General features: G+C 41.6%; 1 protein-coding gene across 1 annotated transcript in view; it reads left to right on the forward strand.

Annotated features, from left to right (window-relative positions):
- LOC119742873 (structural maintenance of chromosomes protein 2-like) overlaps positions 1 to 20,117 on the forward strand; it is a 33,879-nt gene extending 13,762 nt beyond the window's left edge. Inside the window, exons 11-23 of the mRNA XM_038219103.1 lie at positions 1,112 to 1,258; positions 2,154 to 2,276; positions 3,358 to 3,439; positions 5,737 to 5,872; positions 7,820 to 7,944; positions 9,122 to 9,315; positions 10,664 to 10,807; positions 12,337 to 12,531; positions 13,867 to 14,067; positions 15,424 to 15,549; positions 16,320 to 16,471; positions 17,245 to 17,392; positions 19,082 to 20,117. Of these exons, the coding sequence (XP_038075031.1) occupies positions 1,112 to 1,258; positions 2,154 to 2,276; positions 3,358 to 3,439; positions 5,737 to 5,872; positions 7,820 to 7,944; positions 9,122 to 9,315; positions 10,664 to 10,807; positions 12,337 to 12,531; positions 13,867 to 14,067; positions 15,424 to 15,549; positions 16,320 to 16,471; positions 17,245 to 17,392; positions 19,082 to 19,330 (2,022 nt within the window). The 3' untranslated portion in view covers positions 19,331 to 20,117. The remainder of the gene's footprint in view (positions 1 to 1,111; positions 1,259 to 2,153; positions 2,277 to 3,357; positions 3,440 to 5,736; positions 5,873 to 7,819; positions 7,945 to 9,121; positions 9,316 to 10,663; positions 10,808 to 12,336; positions 12,532 to 13,866; positions 14,068 to 15,423; positions 15,550 to 16,319; positions 16,472 to 17,244; positions 17,393 to 19,081) is intronic.
- Positions 20,118 to 21,271: the final 1,154 nt, after the last annotated feature.

Genomic DNA, 21,271 nt, shown 5'->3' on the forward strand with positions numbered 1-21,271 from the left:
AAACAAACCACATAGGGATGTGTGTGAATTGTTTTTGTTTAGCTGAAAGAACCCACACCTTTTTCTGTGATCCGTGGACAGAACCTTAAAACGGTGGTTGTGTTTAAAATTCCGCAACTTGAAAAGTACATGAGTGATTTGAATGATTCTTGTACTAAATGAAAGCTTATGAATTGGGCTTTCATATCCTAGATTTTGCAAATGCTACAGGCATAACTTCCCTAAAACAATGCTCCCGACATTTGGGTTTCGTTTTTTTTTTACTCACCCTGTATATTCAGTGGCCTGTCTTCACTAGTTTCCCTGACTGTACTTTCAAGCACACTTTGCTGCCTCATCACATCCATTCGCTGTTAAAGTTTATAAGACTAGTAATGCGCTTATCAAATGTTTCCCCCACGCGCTACCCCAGGTCCAATGTCGGGATTTGGTCACGTTTTTCATGCCCCAGGGCGGGGATTTTGGTCACTCAAAACATTGCTACTATAGCCGTTTTCCAAACCCCGGCGTCGGCTCCGTATCTGGGTCCAGCCCCATTGCCAACCTGCATGAATGGAGCCAGAGATCTAGCCCGAAGCCAGGGTTTGGAAAAAGGCCATGGAAAGGCATCAATAGACCTTTATCATGCTGCCACCATTTCAGTCATGTTCCCTGTATCAAATAACAGTACTGAATGATTATGTTTTAGTGCCAAAAGGAACCAGACTATTTTTCCTTCCAGCCTCGCTTTGGTTACGTTGAATTGAATGGGAAAAAAATCAAGATGGCCGCAATATGATAATGGTCTATAGTGTGCCCCATGTATGTATGTTGGAGATTGTCACTTAAATTTTGCCCGAGGGGTGGGGATTTTGTCACTTCAAAAGTGACAATCCCCACGTCTTGGGTGGGGGGGGGGGACAATTGATAGGCGCATAAGTGTGTGCACTTCAGAATGGTGCGATATGCCGAGTGCAATATGGACCATGCTGTATTTGATAATATCACACAGTTATCATGGATCAACCATACAGGATTGAGGATTCAAAGTTGCTTGAAGATAATACGTAAAGTTTGCCTGACTGAAACGGGCAAACTGACATGACTTTTTCTCGTTTCTTTCCCGCTGAAGTTGTATAATGTCGTCGTAGACACTGAAGTCACCAGCAAGAAGCTGCTGCAGAAGGGCGAGCTAAAGCGTCGCTACACCATTATACCACTCAACAAGATTGCTGCTAGGTCACTGGCTGCTGACAAGATCAAAGCTGCACAGAACCTGGTAAGAGATTGACATGTCTGAATGTTTCAAAGTTGAAATGGACTGAGTAAATGAATAAAATAAAATAGATAAATTGTAATACTTTTATAGCGTTTTCTACCATATCAACAATCGTAAAGCGCTTTAACAATTAGTCCTCAATCATCAGACCACGGGGTAGCTGATATCGGCGCACAGTTGGTCCTCTACCCTCACAGGTACCCATTCATACTCCTGGGTGGAGAAAGGCAAATGTAGTCAAGTGTCTTGCCCAAGGGCAAAAACCATGTTCCTGGCAGGGTTTGAACCCACGTACCATCGTACATGAGTCAAACACCGTAACCACTGGACCGGGGGTTGACAACTTGATGAACTCGACTTCTTTTTCTTTGACATAAACTGAAATGGAAAGTGTAACGCACTCGTGATTAGTATGGACTGTGTGCACAAGTATCCCCTCAACGGTTGCAAAGGGAGAGTTGGGGAGACCACTGGGAGGGACATTCCAACGCATTACCTATGTGGCGCCTGACGCTCACGTGAAGACAAGTCTTTTTTAAAAGTTGAACAAAGAAATTGACTGGAGTGGGGCTTGGACCGTGCCGTGCCAGTGATCTAGTTACTACCAACTGAGCTATCCAGCCCTATGTTGGCAGTTTCCCATTTTGTCAATGTCTTTGTTCAAGGGGCGCTAGCCAGAAGCCATAAACCCATATATGTCATGTTGCGAGGTATCACGCCGAAAGTCACGATGCCAAAAAATAAGCCGTGCATACGTCACACCTTACGCAAACATGTCTCTCAAAAGTGGTCAAAAAGGGTCATCTACCATTCGTAGCAACATGCATGCACTCAAAATCTCAACTTTTTTTTCAAACTTATCTATTTTGTAACCATATTTTCGTCTTTCCTGCAGGTTGGTAAGGATAACGTGCACTCTGCCCTGTCATTGGTGGGCTTCAGGAAGGACGTGGAGGCTGCCATGCAGTTTGTCTTTGGTGGATCTCTGGTCTGCAACCAGATGGACTATGCTAAGAAGGTACAATGCAACCGGACCAATTTTTGTGGTTTTGCTCACTGTAAATATAAAAGTTTTGCTGTCTGTAGAGGAAAGTTTTGCAACTTATCAAGGAATGGCCCAGTAAACAGGTTTTAGGCCAAGCTGCTTGGCCTAAACCTTGGCTGCTTGAAGCAGCTGATTTCACGAAACAGTGCGCAACTTAGGCCATGCGTCGGACTTGCACAACAAACTAAATAATCTTATGATCAATTTCACAAGACTTGGTGTATCCGTACAATGTTTTAAATAGTCTAGACATCTTGGATGACAATAATAATAGCATTTACGTCGGCTTTTTTGTGTATCATTTTGTTCGTTCATGAAATAGTTGTTGAATCATGCACCTCCACGCCATTTTGAAATACTTTTGTCTGACTTTCTGCGGAATCGTTCGGCAACTCTAAAAATCTGTCACGAGTAAAAAAGCTGTGAGTGTTGTATCAACGCTGATAAGTTGTGCAATAAGAGGCTCCATGACGATCACCATTTGCTTGCAAAATAGGTCATTTTCATTCACTATGCCACAACTTACGCCACCTAAAATGATTGTGCAAGTTACGCCATCATTTAATGCGCAAGTTGCGGGCTTATGCACCATGAAACTTTCATGAAATTGTCATAATTGAAATGTTGTGCAGCCTGAAATATTGCTCAACTCGCGCAATAAATTGTGGCGCAAGTGGACTTATGCCATTGCGTAAAGTTTCATGAAATCGGCTGCAGGAAAGCTATCTGCTGAACAACTTGTTCTCCTGTCAAGAGCTGCTAAGCACACAAGCTTGCTTGAAGTTATTTGTTTCGCAATAAAAAAACCCTAGGTTACCGGCTAAATTGCCTTGCAACATATGCTGCTTGCAGCTGGTTCTCAACCGATTTATGCTTAGCGCATCAGTTTGCTACATGTAAGCAATGTTTCCACCTTCGTAGCTCTACGAACTTGGGTCTTGGTGCACCCACCACTCAGAAATATGTGTGGACAACATTTGAGCTTTAAATAGGGCTGTGATGTTAACATCTGGTTTGCAAATTTCATCTTTATTTTCATTCCTCTTGATGAAAGGTGACCTTTGACCCCAAGGTCAGAACTCGAACTGTGACCTTGGCAGGAGATACCTTTGACCCCTCGGGAACACTGACTGGAGGTGAGTTTCATTGAGGAGTTTACTTGGTACTGAAATTCAGTTTCAAATTTTGTTTTTAGTTTTTAATTTTATATTCAGTACATGCTTTCCTTGAATGGCTTGGGAGGACATGAAATGATGAAAATAATGACATTCAGAAGAGCATTTGAGAAAAGAGGCAAACATTTTCCTTTTTTCTTTCAAACAATTTGGTTTTACCTTTTTCGAAAACCCTACGTAAAATCGGTCACAAGCCAATATAGACCAATAGCCCGGCGTAATGCCCAGCTAATGCTGGTAGCCATTTAAACTCGTGGGTGGAGAGAGGCAAGTGGGCCGAAGTGGCTTGCCCAAGGACACCACATATGGTCAGCGGATGGATTTGAACCTCTGATCAAACCTAACCACTTGACCAAAATCCTCCAAATATTGCCCTTTATTTTACACTATGTAAAGTCTGTCATGAGCTCATCAGGACAGCGTATATCTCCGGTGTCCTAGGCATGAAACGACTTAACTGTATGATTGCATTATAAGAATCTTCAACATGTCATACACAGGGATGTGATTTCTCCGGTTTTATCCGGAAATCCGTTTTTTTTGGGCCTCAAAAGTCCACCAACGTGAATCGTGTGAATCCGTTGAGAAAATAGGGGGGTAGAATGTGCTAATTAATTATTCATAATGAGTTTTGCTTGCCGAAATATCCGAAATTTACTTACGAGTTACGGACATAAACTTCGTTGATCGATATGTATGCCGCACGCACATATTGAACACCCAATGTGAGAACGAAGTTGAAGACCATGCGGTTGCCATTAGTGCGATTATGTGATTTTTCGCTCGGGGCCGAGGTTGTGGTTATGCAGGTCTAGTTCCTGTGTCGGTACTTGAGATGCACGTGTTGCGCTGGTCATGTGTGCAGACGAGTGCAGCATGGTACACTGGTACCCTTCGCGCGCTAACAGAATCAATGCTATGATGAAGGATCGGAACCAGTGACTACTGCAAGTATACTCACGTCACAGGTTCGTTTTCCGTGCGGAATCAATCGGCCGAAGTTGGATCGTAAAAATAGTAAAACGACCATCGATGGAAAAAGAGGATTTCTGGAAATTAATTCACAGAACGTGATCTTCATTTTCTGTGTATGTATTTTTCATTGAAATGACGAGATTGCAAAACTCGAGCCTGTGGAGAAACATCGTAGCATGTTTCTGCAGTCTGGCAGAATTTTCGGCCACACGGGATGGGCCGTTCACAGTGCAGCAATCCACACTGATACCGCGCCGGGCCGGCCGTGTGTACGGCGCGATGTACGGCCGGCCAGACTGAATGTTTGCGGCGCTAGTGGCCATGATGTACGTTAAGCATAATTGTGGAATGACCCACCTCAAATATATTTTTAAGTAGGTGAGGCAAGTTTTAATCACTTTTAATGGCTAGTTTTGATAATTTTTGTGGCGCAAATGAGAATAATCCAGGCACAAAATACATGGAATATAAACGATTCCTTGCTTTACTACAAATTAGCTTGAGTGACTCCAGCTGACATGCTCATATTCATTCACATGAATATGAGCATGTCAGCTGGAGTCACTCAAGCTAACTACAAATATAGAAATGGTTAAATAATTTTTTCCAACAATACTACCGACGCTATTTTGATAGGCATGTTATCGGAAGCAGAAGTGATTTAAGTTTACAATTTAGATTTTTTTTTACAAAAAAAATACAAGATCTCCTCTGAAATGCTCTAAAATGCACCAGAAAGCTTCTAAAGTTCAAAAATTTTCAGGGCCCTTAAGGGGGCCCCGAACCCACGCTGTGGCTTCGCGGGTTGTTGTATCACAACAAAAATTCCCCCCACAGGTTTGAAAAAATCCTGGGGAGAACAGCATGGTTCTCAACTTTGAGTACAGAAAAAACTTTATTAGAACAAGAGTACATTTTAACAAATAAGGGCAAATTCTTCATAAAATTACAACAAATTCTGCTTCAGAATTTCAGAGGAAAGTGCCCAGTAATTGCCTCATATTGCACCACAGAGCATCTAAAATCAAAAATTTTCCGGGGCCCTTAAGCGGGCCCCGGACCCCACGCTGTAATGGCTTCGCGCTTCGCGCTCGCCGGAGTTTGCACTTCATGCATACAATTTTCAGGTTTTTTTGTTACAGACCAATCACATCCCTGCATACATTGTTTGGAAATAGGATGTTGGCTGTCTGCAAACCGTTTTGGTCACTAAAAGGTTTTTGATTTTGATCAAGTATCTTCTTTTTTTGGTATTTGATTTTTTTTCCACTCCATTTTCTAAGGTGCACGTGCGAAAGGCTCGACGGTCCTGGCCAAGCTGACTGAGCTTCAGGATGCAGAGAGTCAACTCCGGCAGAGAGAGCAGGAACTGTCGGCCGTGGACAAGGAGCTTAGCACCCTCAGAGGGGCTGCCGACAAGTTAGTAATCCGTCTCACAAATCTTGTGATTTCTTGGTCTGTCTGTGCATTGTCTATAGGCTGGTTTACGGACTCAATCTATTTGTGCATTGTCTATAGGCTGGTTTGCGGATTCCATACAGGAACTGTAATTGAAGTGGAGTCCGGCAAAAGCCCAGTCACAAGTCCATTCAAAAGTCCTGTCACAAGTAACAGAGGATCAGAGATGCCACTTTCCGGTTTTAACCGGAATTCCGGTTTTTAAAAAATAATCTCACAAAATTCCGGTTTTTCCGGCCGTCAAATTAACCAGAAAAAGAGAAGAAAAACTGTGAAAATGCGTTGATTTTTACCTCGATTTAGTACATTTAGGCGCACGCATGGCACAACGTTGTTCGTTGAAGTAGTCTTAAAAACAGTCTTTGTGTATGTTGTTGCCGAGCCTGCATGCGATACAAACGGCCAACGTACTTAATTGCACGCAGTATACAACGGCGCCTCGCACGTGCTTCACCGCGTGCGGGCGTGTTGTGTGCTAAGCACACGTAGCATTTAGCCTGGAAATCAAGTCTATCATTTCAGCTATCGGTGGTTTCCGATCGCAGTGATATATGTGAATACAAAAAATGCGGGTGCCAACCATGTTTTCGTTAAGCGCAATATTACGTTGGAAATTCGGGTAGGCAGAATAAATATTAGGATGAAAAAAGTCAAAGTGATTGAACGAACCGACAGCTTTAAAGGCCATAGAAGTAAAATTAAAAAATAAACAGAACTTGGCTTGGCTACAAGATAAAGATGACAGTGGTGACTTTGTGTCGGACACGGAGTGGCTTTTTCACACACACACAAAAGTCCGTTTTTTTTCAAGCAGCCGTTCCGTTTTTTTTTTCAAGCAGACCCAGTTCCGTTTTTTTCAAGCAGACCCTGTGGCATCTCTGGAGGATTGCCATTGTCACAGTTGATTTGAATAGCTTGTGATTTGACTTGGGACTGCATGACTTAATTATGAGTTGTGATTGGCTCATGAAGGGCTTCACATGTACCCACTTGTACTCCTGGGTAGAGAGGGGCAATTGAAGTTAAATGTCTTGCCCAAGAACACAAGCATCAGCGCAATCTGGTCTCTACTCTCACAGGTACCCATTTATACTCCTGGGTAGAGAGGGGCAATTGAAGTTAAATGTCTTGCCCAAGAACACAAGCATCAGTGAAATCTGGTCTCTACCCTCACAGGTACCCGTTTATACTCCTGGGTGGAGAGAGGCAATTGTAGTAAAGTGTCTTGCCCAAGAACACAAGCATCAGTGCAATCTGGTCTCTACCCTTACAGGTACCCATTTATACTCCTGTGTGGAGAGAGGCAATTGTAGTAAAGTGTCTTGCCCAAGAACAATAGCATCAGTGAAATCTGGTCTCTACCCTCACAGGTACCCATTTATACTCCTGGGTGGAGAGAGGCAATTGTAGTTAAATGTCTTGCCCAAGAACACAAGCATCAGTGAAATCTGGTCTCTACCCTCACAGGTTCCCATTTATACTCCTGGGTGGAGAGGGGCAATTGTAGTAAAGTGTCTTGCCCAAGAACACAAGCATCAGTGAAATCTGGTCTCTACCCTCACAGGTACCCATTTATACTCCTGGGTGAAGGGAGACAATTGTAGTAAAGTGTCTTGCCGAAGAACACAAGCATCAGTGAAATCTGGTCTCTACCCTCACACGTACTCATTTATACTCCTGGGTGGAGAGAGACAATTGCCATAAAGTGTCCTTCCAAAGAACACAATCACCATGTTCCCCAGTCGGAGTTTGAAACCATGACACATAAGACGAATACTGTAACCATTGGACCGTGGTGCTGATGTTTCTCTCTTTAAAACAACCCCAAAGTATGAAATAATTTCTTGAAGCATGGAACATCACCCATCTGACTTGAAATCTTTGGATTTTTTTGTTTTTTTGTTTCAGATTCCGTCAGTTGAAGGAGCAGTATGATCTGAAGGTGCATGAGGCAGCGTTACTGCAGGAGAGACTACAGCAGAGCTCCCATCATAAGCAACTGGAGGAGATCCAAGCATTAGAAGCCTCAGTTGGTAAGTCTATCCCAGTCTCAGTTTATCTCTCCATTAAATTTCTCGGGTGGATTGCAATACCGCGGTCTTGGTCAGCCAGCTTAGCCAGTCCAATTTCAGCCGGCAATCGCTCTTGTGGGGTCTTGGATAAGTAGCTAAACTTAGCCCATTGCAATCAGCTGGGCTTTACCAAGCTCAATATTATTTAGCCAGATTTTGAAAGAAAACAATCATCTGGAAGAAAACAATCATTGAAAGGGGTTTGAGAAAGTGTGCCGGCGGGCACAGTTTTTTGTGTGTGTTAGCAACCGAAATCCAGTTATCAGGCATGCAACTTTTCCTCAGATCCGCTGATTTCCTTGTTTTTTACTTCTCATGAATGCCATTACAAATTGAAAAACACTGTACAAGGTCTTGTGTTGTTTGGAATTTTCTCGTTTTTTTCTAAATTCCCAGTTGCATGCCTGAGTTATGAGACCCCAAAAAATTGTGCATGAGCTGAAACTTCAATAAGTTAGTTTAAATGCACCCTTCTTAAGATTTTGAACAATTTTTTTCTTTAAACGATAAAAGTGCACAAATGGCAGATGATCCTATGCACCTTTAAAGGTAGAGTATATCATTCATCATTTGTGCATTTTGTTCATTTGAAGCAACAAAAGTGCTCAAAATCTAAAGAAGGGTGCTTTAATAACAACCTGATGAAGTTTTAGCTCAGTGAATGCGGTATGTACAGAGAAAAGCAGCATTCTAGGATCTTGATTTCAATTTAAAAGTTGCCGAGTCATGTTTTAAATTGCGCCCGAAATCCACATCCGGGATATGTTCTCATTTAGCCGATTGCAGCTATGGGATGTCACGCGCTGAACTGACGAATAATAGCAACCACACGCACGTGTGCGTCCTGTCAACGCTCCACCCATTCACCGCCTCAATGAATTAAAAACGAACTACTTGGGGAAATTTCCAAAAAGGAATCTTTAGACGCATCTATGGAAATGACCTTCTTTTTTGGTTTCTTCAAAATGACAGCACGCCAGAAAGAATATTTCACAGGGAGTTTAGTGCCATTACTATCTTTCAACCAAGTATGCTTTTCAACAATAACTTCGTCAGTTACTTTTTGGATAGCTGCAAATGATGGACTCTACCTTTAAAGAGGACAAAGTATTTACACGATGCCTCATTTTTCTCACAGCGGAGCAAGAAGCCGCCATCCCAGCAGCCAAGGAGAAGCAGAAGGAATTGACAGAGAAGTGCAAGACACTTGAGGCTAAGATCAAGGATGCCAAGTCGGTCAGGGAGAAGGAGCTGAAGGAAGCAGAGGCCGGGGTGACCAAGGCCAAGAAAGCCGCCGAGGAATCCAACAAAGCCATGAAACAGAAACAACAGGTGAGAGGGGTGGGACGGTGGGCTAGAGGTTAGCGTTTAGATGTGGGATATTATTGGTTTATTTCTTTTGTAATTTCACAAATATCTGTGAAAATTTGTAGTATGGCAACTGTTGACTTGATAGGCTGATGGGTTGAATTCATGCACACAGTAAGTAAAACAATGGAAAAAAGGAAAACATTATACTAAGAGTTTAGAGAGGTATTATCCTACTTGGAAAAAGAAACCAAAAAGGTCACAGTTTAGAACAAAATACGTGAAACTTTCTCCACAACTCTGAAAAATGGCACACTACAAAATGCTCAGATGGAGAAATACAATACAAAGGAGAAATACAATACAAATAACCCATGAACTCATTGTTCAGCCTCAAGCTGCCCTTGCTTTTTACTCGCCGTAATAGCCAAAACCTGGCTGAGTACTCTTATGATTTTATTGATTCATCAGTGAATAAACACAAAGAAATACAATTTTGTACTGGAGCTAATTGGTTAAAGGGTGCGCAGATAATTAGGGGTGGAATTGGCCCAGGTTGGACGACGTCCATTACGACCGACATCCATTATGACCGACATCCAGGGTATGAACTTTGCTGCCACAGCAGAAAAAAAAAATAGAACTTTCTTTCATATTTATACCTGATGGAGTAAGCCAATATTTTGTATACATATTCCTTGTGTCCAGAATTACAAAGATGCTTGGTTTAGAAAAAGTAAATATGTTCGTGTTTTACCAAAAAGAAATCGCAGATCCACTCTTTCGTTGTAAACAATTTCAGTACGAACTTCCCGTGTGAAGACTTACGCGCGCGCAGGCACGCCCTGCATAGCAACTGTGTTGAATGCGCGGGAAGTTCACACGGGAAGTTCGTACTGAAAATGTTTACGATGAAAGCGTGGATCTGAAATTAATTTTTGGTAAACACATTGCCCTCGCACATATTTACTTTGTCTAAACCGAGCATCTTTTTTATTCTGGACACAAGGAATAGATAACAAAATTTCAGCTTCCTCCATCAGGCAAAGATAGGAAACAAAATTTGTTGTAATTTCTTTCACTATGGCAGCAGAAGTTCATACCCTGGACTCCCTCCCGTGTTCACAACGGAGGAGTCTAACTTAAGCTAGGGTGGAATAAAAGGTCCCACTAGAAAAACACAAAACTGTAGCAACAGACTCCAAGCCCCTAGTGGTTAACATTTGAAGGGCAAGAAGTGTGTGAGTAGTTACCTTTTCCACATGCGCTCCACAAATTTACATTTGTTAACCCAAGTCATTCGGATGATGCGTCATTCGGATGACGCGGGATGAGTGTTGTCACTAAGCATGTACACTTTGTTTTTGTGCAGGAGATGGACACTCTACGCCTTGAAGTTGAAGATCTGAAGAAGGAACTTACTAAGTACGACGACCAACTAGCGGCTGTAGACAAGGCTATCCAGGGTTTTGAAGAACAAGTCAAAGAGATGGAGGGAAAAGCCAAGGAAACCAAGGTACATTATTAGCGGCTGGGAAGGAGTCTAAAAGCTTTTGTGAAAAGGTTCAGCCACGATCAGAATGAATCCAGATTATATATTCCAAGAAAACAATATTCAAGGATCTCGATTTCAATTCAAAAGGTGCCGAGTCATGTTTTGAATTGCGCCTGAAATCAGCGTCCGGGACACATTCTCATTCAGCCGATTGCAGCTATGCAATGTCAAGCACTGAACCGACGAATTATAGCTCACGCATGTGCATCGTGTTGACGCTTGCACGCACCCATTCGCGGCTTTGCCGAATTAAAAACGAACTACTAACGGAAATTTCCTTCTTTTATTTGGAAATGACCTTCTTTTATTCTTAAAAATACAGCATGCTAGAAAGAATAATTTCACAGGGAGTTTAGTGCAGTTACTATCTTTAAACCGAGTATGCTTTTCATAATTTTGTCAGATACTTTTGGGATAGCTGCAAATGATCTACCTCTTAAACTTATAATTAAACTTACTTTACCTTTAAACTTATCTGCACTTACAGTACAAAATTTGACTGGGCACGATCATATTTGTTTGTGGGTTTGTTTTTTTTCCCAGACAAAAATGATAAAATGTCATATCGTCCTCCATGTGCATTCCAGTTCGTTAGTAAAAACATCATACACGCGCATTGGATAAACACTTGAGTTGCGTTAACTTCCGGTTCCATTCATGCTATGCTACACCATGTGAAGTACACATGGTTGAATTGAGATGACGTCACACTAACGAACCGGATTCCCTTCAGTGACACCAATGTCTTTAACCCATCTGCACCTGTATTTCATTATATAACATTGTATTTATTCCCTGATGACAACATGAACCAGACAGTACCAGGTTATTCAGGACAGGACAGGGAGTAATAGGAAGAGAGGTTCTAGGGTAGTACAAGGACTGATAGGTTAACTCGTGTGACAAGGAAAAGGTCGTAAGCAGCCCAGGCACGCAAAAAGCACTTTTGAAGATAATCGAGTTCAAGGGTTTTGTGCTGCCATTCCTTGATTCAAAATCACAGAAAGTTGAAATTTTGACTGATGAAATTGGTTAATAATTCAAATAACATTGTGCATGTTAATGTCAAAACTGTGAAGTTATTTCACATTTTTTGCTAACAACCTTTTACTGGGAACTTCCCAAGCCTTAAACGTACGCTTAATCGGCATAAAATCCTTAGGACCTTTTGCCGGGAACAAAATTGGCTTTGCGTACCCACTTGAGTGGGACCTTAGCGCACTTGGAACATTTTTTGTTACATTAGAATTGCACGCTTACGACCTTTTGCCAGGCACAATAATGAAAAACCTCCTTCCATTTTTGTTTGCTGTTAATTATGTCAGAATGACGTAGCCCCTTGAAACAATATGCATATCAAATGAAAGATATTACCGAGCTCTATCGATTACCCGAAAAATCCAAATTTGACCTTTTGACCCATTTTTCGCCCTTAGGACCTTCTTCCAGGCACCGTCGAACTGTACATTGTTTTTTCTTTTCTATTCTAGAATGCTGTTGCGGAGACCAAGAAAGAGCTGGAGCGACAGAAGGAGTTGTTGAAGGAACGCAACCAGGACATCCAGGCCAAGATAGCCCAGCAGCACCAGCTAGCCAAGGAGGACCAAGACACGCAGGTGGAGATGAAAGAACTCGAACACCAGATGGCCAAGTACCAGCGAGACAGCAAGGATGCTGCTAATAAGGTAGGCGGGTCACCGGCCACTGTTACCCCTGATCATCATGCCAATATCCATTTCTGGAAACTAGTGGGATTTAATGGTTTTTCCATATGGGATTAAATAATCCACTCTATGCATTCAAAATTGCAGAGGGTACCAGTGTAAAATCAAAGAGTTCTTTTTTGAAGTTCAAAATTCTGAACTGGACTGCACCATGTTCTACTGCATTTTTGCAAGTGCCAGTTAAAGTTTTGGGTATTGCATTTCTTGAGCTGATACATCTCTACATACGTTATCCCCCCAAAACACATTCAAAGGCAAAAGTACATCCTGAAATGTATGCAGTAGGTTTTTGGACATGTGAGGCATTTTGACAAAATGAGACAGAACTGGGCAGAGGTCAAAATGAGGGTTTGTGGGTATTAGGAAAGAATAAAATTCTCCTCACAATACTGTTTGTTGAAATTCAATCGGACATTTAGTTGACAAGTTATGGCTGTTTATGGTTTGCATTTGTCAAGATGTCAAAAAAGTAGAAAATACAGAGAAAAAGGTCATTAATTAAAGTTTAAAGTTTTGTATTCGTGAAAATGAAAGATTCTAATTTTTTTCCATAGAAAACACCTTTTTTTCACATTTTTATACTAGATTTTTTAACATGTGCAGTAGAAATTTCAAAGATCAGGCCCAAATGCGCGTGCGTCGCCGTAGCCATGCGCGTCGGCAAAATGAAAAAAAATTTTTAAATGAAAGATGATGTCTCAAAACTGCCAAACTCACTGGTTTTACTGGAATCCTGCTCCTGCACAATTTTAACGTGTTTTTAGATGGGGTTATGATCGAGAATAAGCTTTATGTGGCCTCTCTGGTCTCCCATAATATTTGCATTAAGTTTAGTCGGGCACCATTTGCAGTCATCAGCCGACATTTGAAGCAAAAAAAAACAGGTAAAACAAACAAAAAAGCCGCGTCGCCACACCACTTTTTGGGCAAGCTCCATACCAGAAACCGGAGACTTTTCTTTTGGCCTTACAAATATGAATAAATCTGAAAATCAGGAAAAAAAATCAACCCCAGTAGTTTCTTGCATGTTTCTCCACTACAGCCTGTGCCAAGTTCCATCTCATTTTGCCAAAATGCCTCACATATTTGGAATCACAAATTTGAAGGAAAAAAAACCACCAAAATCAGAGTACAAAATCAGCCCCAACTTATTTTTCAGTCACATCTCAATTTCAAGTTCTATCAAGGAGTGTCTGGTTTTGACGTATTAACTCATCACACATGGATTTGAATCAGAATCAACCAATTCAGGAAACCTCGCTACGTTCATTGGCTTTTTTTTATCATAATCTTAAGGTGGAAACCTTGATGGCCAAGTACGAGTGGATCGCGACTGAGAAGCAGTATTTCGGCCAGCCCAACACGGCCTACGACTTCAGCAACAGCGAGCCGAGGGAGGTGGCACGCCGCCTGCAGAAACTGCAGGAGACGAAAGAGAAACTGAGCCGCAACGTCAACATGAGGGCCATGAACATGCTGAGCAAAGCTGAGGAAAAGGTGGGTGGGTTGGGTGGGTTTTTAAGGCTGCAACTACGTTTAATTCCCACAACATTTAAAGAGGTTGTGGAATGCTCGAAGACATTTCCGTCATTTTTCGGGTATATGTAGCCTTAGGTGTGATGAAATAAAAACGACTATTGTTTCTGTCATACAATGAGTACAAAAGGTACTTTTGAGAGCTGTTTTTCAAGTCCTGTCATGCCTGTTTCGACCCGAACGTGCGATTTGTGTAAAAGTCATCGTTGCGGGCAGCAAACAAAAAACAGTAAATCGTGACGTAATAAACAGGACTCCCGATGCAGAGTAGCATAAACGAGTCCTGTTTATTACGTCACGATTTACTGTGTTTTGTTTGCTGCCCGCAACGACGACTTTTACACAAATTGCACGTTCGGGTCGAAACAGGACCTGAAAAATAGCTCTCAAAAGTACCCTTTGTACTCATTTCATGACAGAAACAATAGTCGTTTTTATTTCATCACACCTTGGGCTACATATACCCAAAAAATGACGGATATGTCTTCGAGCATTCCACAACCTCTTTAAAGGCTCGTAGGAACATTTGCAAATACCAGGAAACGTACCAATCGATTTAATGAGAAAGTCCTTGCTCAAAGCGAAGATAGAACTGGTTCCTCACACCCTGTGAAATTATTCTGCCTGAAATGGTATCGTTTGGGAGAAAACAATCATTGAATGTGGTTTAATAAAGTGTGCTGGCGGCCACAGTTTTGTACATGCATTGGCAATGGAATCTAATCACGAGACCGAAAAAATTGTGCATACATTTCTCAAAATGTTCAGCATCCTTTGAGCTGAAACTTCAACAGGTTAGGTGTTATGCACTCTTCTTAAGATTTATAGCAACTGAAACGAAAAAATGCACACACACATACTGGAATTTGTATCCTTGTGGAGTCATTTTTTTGTTCTCGTGTGATAAAGTTTTCAAGTTTGAAAGTGTAGTTTCAAAATGCTCCTATTTTAACCAGAATTAATTTCCCAGGCTGAAATTTGGATTTAATATCCCTTACATAAAATACTTCAACCCACCTTGGAAATCCATAGTTTTTGAGTAAAATCCATATATCTATTTCGTGATAACCTTGTGGGACGTATTCATCTATAGAAATTGCCCTGTGGAGACGTATACAATCTTTTGTTCCCTATTATGCACATGTCTCCACAGGGTACCGTGTACCAGATCACAAAAACAAATCCTTTGTACCTTCAATCCTCAAAGATTCTTAAACCCAAATTGAGGAAGATCAAAACTTGGTTGCTTTCCCCACCAAGCGAAGCATCAAATGTCACACAAATTATATTGTTCCCATTCCTCCCCACCCCCCCCAGTACAATGACTTGATGAAGAAGAAGCGCATCGTGGAGAACGACAAGAAGAAGATCATGGCCACCATCCAGGAGCTGGATGAGAAGAAGAACGAAGCTCTCAAGAAAGCCTGGGCACAGGTCAACAAGGTTAGTAACTCGGAGCTAACAGTAAGGCCGAATTATATTACTGAGCTTCCGCCAAACAAGACAGGGAAAAGACAAGGAAAAAACAGGGAATTTGACTCAGAAGAAATAGGCCTGTTTAAGTCCTTTTTTTATTATTTAATTTTTTTCTAAGCTCTGGCAGGAGCTTCAACATGTCACTTAGTGGTCGGTCTGTCGGATGGTCTGTCTGTTTGTCTGTCCCCGAAAATTGACCAAAAGTATGGTGTTCCATATGTGCCATCGGCGTCGCATTTTTCGGCATTGTATTTTTCGGCATAGTATTTTTCGGCATAGTATTTTTCGGCATAGTATTTTTTAGCTGTCGGTCTGTCAGATTGTCTGTCCGTTTGTCTGTCCCCGAAAATTGACCAAAAGTATGGTGTTCCATATGTGCCTTCAGCGTCATATTTTTCGGTGTTTTTTTTTTAAGTGGTCGGTCTGTTGGATGGTCTGTCTGTTTGTCTGTCCCCGAAAATTGACCCAAAAATATGATGTTCCATATGTGCCATCAGCGTCGCATTTTTAAGCTCTGGCTAGGGTCATTTTGATCATTTTCAGGCAAGACTTTCATGCAAGACTTTCATGCAAGACTTCTGGCAACACGGCCAGAGCTTATTGTGCACTCACACTTTTTGTTTTTCTTTTCTTGTCTCTGTTTTATGGAAGAGAGAGGATTGTGTTACAGCATAAAAATATTATATGAATGCTTTGAAAGTAACATTTGCTGTCTTCATCTTTGTCACCCGTTTCAGGACTTTGGTTCGATCTTCTCCACCCTCTTGCCCGGCACTCAAGCCAAGTTGCAGCCCGTTGAGGGCCATTCCATTCTGGACGGGTTGGAAGTGAAGGTTGCCTTTGGTGACGTGTGGAAGGAGAGCTTGGCTGAATTGAGTGGTGGCCAGAGGTAAGTCTTGACCAAAAATTATTCCCAGGTTTAGAAAAAACACATCTCTTTTTTTTTTACCCCGTTCAGAACTTCTTTATGAAAATATTCTAGATATTTGATCAAATTGCTTTTTTTTGGGGGGGGGGGATATGTATGCCCCCAAAACATCAAATGTGAAAAATACAGAGGCATCATTTATTCAAATAAAATGAAGGTTTGATCCAGGCAGTAACAATTTGGCTGTGAGGAATACGTAAATTACGCTATTCAGAGCGTACTGCGTGTGTATTTCGAAGACTGCACGGCTATATGCGCTCGCGCATTATCTCCTGCACGTCACGTCACATACGAACATAGTTTTCAAAACTGCGCGATGCCTGTAGGAAATGGATTCTGGCACCTCGTTTATTGCCTAAAAAACCTGTATCTTTTTTGTAAAAAAAAATGACAGAGGTACGTACATTTAATATAAATCCTTGCTAAATAACGTGACATTGAAATCTCATGTTTGAAAGGATTGATTTTACGGGGGAAAACAAATTTCAAAATTTTAAGCACAGCATCGCGTGTTAGATACATCAGCTGCAGTCATAATTTAAATGTGCCACTATTTGGCACGTTTAAATTACACAATTCCAGGGGTTCAGATCGCGCAAGGCATGATGGGAATGGGATTCAACATGGCGCAGCAAGATCTCGTACCCATGGAAACAAGGTTGGGTGAGCATCCATTTCTGCATTGTATGTAACAGGGAGATGGTCATGCGTGTTCTCATTCTTGTTTCTCCCAGGTCCTTGGTGGCTTTGTCCCTCATCCTGTCCCTTCTGCTGTTCAAGCCGGCCCCTCTGTACATCTTAGATGAGGTGGATGCAGCGTTGGATCTGTCCCACACCCAGAACATTGGCCAGATGTTACGCACTCACTTCAGGCACTCGCAGGTAAGCCGTCAAATCAGTCGGGAATCCCTTCCAGTATATCCAAATCCCAACAATAATTGTGCAAGTTTTTGAAGGTTTCGGGAATATTGTTGATATTCCCGAAAGCCCCCGTCACACATTCACGGTTTGGAGCTATGGATATCCACGGTTTGAAATTCGTGATAAACCGTTGGAGTACCGTTTTCATCCTTGGTACATCCGTGCAAAGAGGCTACGGAAGTTTTAAACTATTCATAACTTCCTTGGTGAATCGTCATGAAAATCAATCCGTAGTGCAACCGTGGGACATCCGCAGGACAACCATACTAATTCGTGTTATTTGTGGCTATTCGTACATATTCTTAGAGATTCGTAGCTCATTAGTGGTAGAAATTTCGACGAATTTGCTACGAATGACATACGGATATGCCCAGATGTGCTAGGATTCTGTTAAGGTTGTACTATGAATATGCTTTATTCGTAGGAGAACCTTGGTCATCCGTGGCCCAATCGCAGACAACCGTGGCATTAAGGTCATTATTCTTAGTGATACCATCGATATTCTTCACCAATCTGTCCATATTCTTGACAAGCCGTGGTGTACTCGTAGACAGTTGTGGCTATCGTCCTGAAACCGTAGTGCATTCTTAGAAAGTCAATTTCTCCACAAATCTCAACAGTTCGGGATCGATTGGTTCTTGGTAAACCGTGGATATTCGTAGCGCCAACCATGAATGTGTGACTGGGGCTTTGATTTTGGCCTCTAGCGCCTTCCTAGAGCAAAAATGTTTTACCTGAAATTTCATAGTAAGTGAAATTTCATCAGGCTCTAAACATTCCCAGTCATAAATTGTGAGATCTTCTACCCGTTACACAGTTGGCAGAGAAATTTACTTTGGCGTGATTTTCGGATTTTATTTCGAAGTGCACAGTGAACCCTTTGGAAATGTGCCCAAAAATAAGAAAATTATTTTCTATTAAACTTCTAGTTGGGTTTCTGAGTGGAGATAATAAATATTGGAATTTTTCAACTTGAGAAAGATATTCTTAAATGTTAACTTCAAATTTTCTGAGATTTATACAAGTGCGCCACGTTAGGTAAAACTCAGCTAATTATGTGCCATTGTTTTTTTAATTTTGGACTAAAAAATGTCATGACACTGAAATAGTAGCCACCGTTTTAATTTTGGACAAAAAAATGTCATGACGCTGAAATAGTTCAAAAAGTTCAACAACAAGCATTAAGGTAAAAGTACCAGTATTTTGTCAACAAAGACATTTGGCAACACTGCATGAGGAATGTCGGGGGGAAATGTCGAATTTCGACAGTCATCATGGTTTTGCAATTTTTATTCCGTGCACTTGAAGCAGGATCAATGGGCTCCGTGCGCCAATGAAAGAGGGCGCCCTTTTACCTAGCAACGATGTCCCATGGGCGCGACATTTAGCTGGTTGATGCGCATCGTTCCTTATGTGTGACGCACGTACACCAGGCGATTTGTACTATGTACACGCAGTGGCCGCGCTTCGCGGCAAATGAATTGCAGTCGGGCAAGATGGCGTCGGTCGGTCACCCCTTACTGTACTTTCTTTGCCCGGTGAGGGGGTACTTGTGAACGGAGCAGATAGATAATGCCCTCTATTGAACCTCAAGAAAAAAATTGTACCCAGGAATGAAGGTTGTTTTGTGCATTTTTCTCTTCTTGACAGTTCATCGTGGTGTCGCTCAAGGACGGTATGTTCAACAACGCCAACGTCCTCTTCAAGACCAAGTTTGTGGACGGGGTCTCCTGCGTGACCCGCTACGCCCAGAGTCCCTCTTCTTCCTCCGCCGCTGGCCGTTCTGGATCCAGCGGGAGTGTCTCCGGAGGGAGTGTCAGCAGGGCTAAGGGAACAGCCAAGAAGGGGTCCGGAGCCAAAAAGGCTAGGATAGAACCACTCATGGAACAAGGCCAGTGATTTGTTACAAGAGTTCTTTCAAATTCCACTTTAATTTTAATACCGGTAGTCTTCTTTTTACTTACCAGATCACAAGGTATTAACCCTATACCTCACCTAAAACACTACTAGTAAACTGTAATATGAAATACTTCAGCATTTAAGTGTGCACAACAGTCACAGTACAATATTCTGTATTCTGTTCTTTATCCCAAAGTAATGGCTAGGACGTTAGGGTTAAAAAATAAATAGATAATTACTAATGGGTGATATGACAATTGGACATTAAACATTTTCGCACGGAGCAGTTTTTGATCCAATCGGGAACAGTGAAAAGTGGCATCGGTACTTTTGACATCGCATATTCAAAATCAAACACGCTTAAATTTTGAAATGAATTGTGTAGTACATGTATCTCCCTTACTCGAAGTAAACTATCAAAACAATATCACTTGAATTCGTGGAGTAGTTGAGCCATAAGTAGACTGAATAATGTTTGCGATCCGTAACTAGGAAAACGCCTGCAGGAACTTATTCCAGCAGTTTTGGGTCCTTTTTCACTCTCATAATCACCCTTTTAATGCAGAATCTTACAAACAAGTTCTAAAAAAAAAAGGAATTCTAAAGCAAATAGATAGTTGGACACTGAACGTAAAAGCGCTTTGATCTTAGTTAAAAGCGCTATATAAGCACCCATTATTATTATTATTATTTGAATAAGCTTTGAAAACTATAAATAGCACTCTTGACATTAAGCAACACTTGTCATCGAATTTTTTGTTGGAAAATACAAAATGTAACAAATGTACATCCAATGTATTCCTCTCTTTATTCTTAGTCTGATCGTTGCTTTTTTGAATCATGATTTTGTAAATGTTTAAAAATTACTTCATTGTCCCTTTTTCTTTGTAGACAACAAATGCAATCTTAGAGATAGTTTCTCGTTTGGTTTATTGGAACGTAAAATGCTAAATGTAAATATATGAGGTAATTACTTACGCAGATCAGATTTATTTCCTGAAAACATTTAAATATTTTAGTCACATAATTGTTGATATTCTGTGTGCATAAGAGGTTAAGATTTTATTGAGGAAAAGTTTGCAGTGCGAAGTAAGTAAACAGGCTTGGGACTTGGAATATTTATCTTAAAACCTGCACACAAAATTTAAATGATACATCAACCATTTCAAACATAAACTGAAGTTACCAACTTAGCCCTTTCCAAATTCATAGCACATGTAATTTAATATTGCACCTTTTAATGTTATTTTGGTAGTGTGTAGTAGCAGAAGGGTAGAAAGGGACGAAGTATTAAATATACACTATTATAACACATACGTGTGTGCGCCTCGGAATTCTTCTGTTGATGACCACTCAGATTTGACTGGTTCACGTGCGCTGTTCAACGGTAGGAACCAGTGAAGTGCGAACACATCCACATCTGGCTTGTTTGCATGTGCTTTTGCCATGCGTTTAGAACCGCGGAATACCAGGGAAGTGTCCAACACTGACAGCATTGTTTCTCATTTTTTCCGCCACCGATGAGGAATTTGCGTGCGTAGTCCATGGGTCTTGCTGCTATGATGGGGAATTTGCATGCCTAGTCTACGATGAGGAATTTGCACGATGTCACCGATGAGGAATCTGCGCGCCTAGTTCATGGGTAGCAGCAGCTGCTACGAAGAGGAACTGCCGCACCTAGTCCATGGGTCCTGTGCCACCGATGAGTAACTTGCACGCCTAGTCCATGGGTCCTGTGCCACCAATGAGTAACTTGCACGCCTAGTCCATGGGTCCTGCTGCCACCGATGAGGAATTTGCATTAAAGGGTCCATGGGTCATGCTGCTACGAAGAGGAACTGGCGTGCCTAGTCCATGGGTCCTGTGCCACCGATGAGTAATTTGCACGCCTAGTCCATGGGTCCTGCTGCTCCCGATGAGGAATTCGCACCGATGAGGAAT

This window comes from Patiria miniata, unplaced genomic scaffold, assembly GCF_015706575.1.
Source record: "Patiria miniata isolate m_02_andy unplaced genomic scaffold, ASM1570657v1 HiC_scaffold_6, whole genome shotgun sequence".
Classification (NCBI taxonomy): domain Eukaryota; kingdom Metazoa; phylum Echinodermata; class Asteroidea; order Valvatida; family Asterinidae; genus Patiria; species Patiria miniata.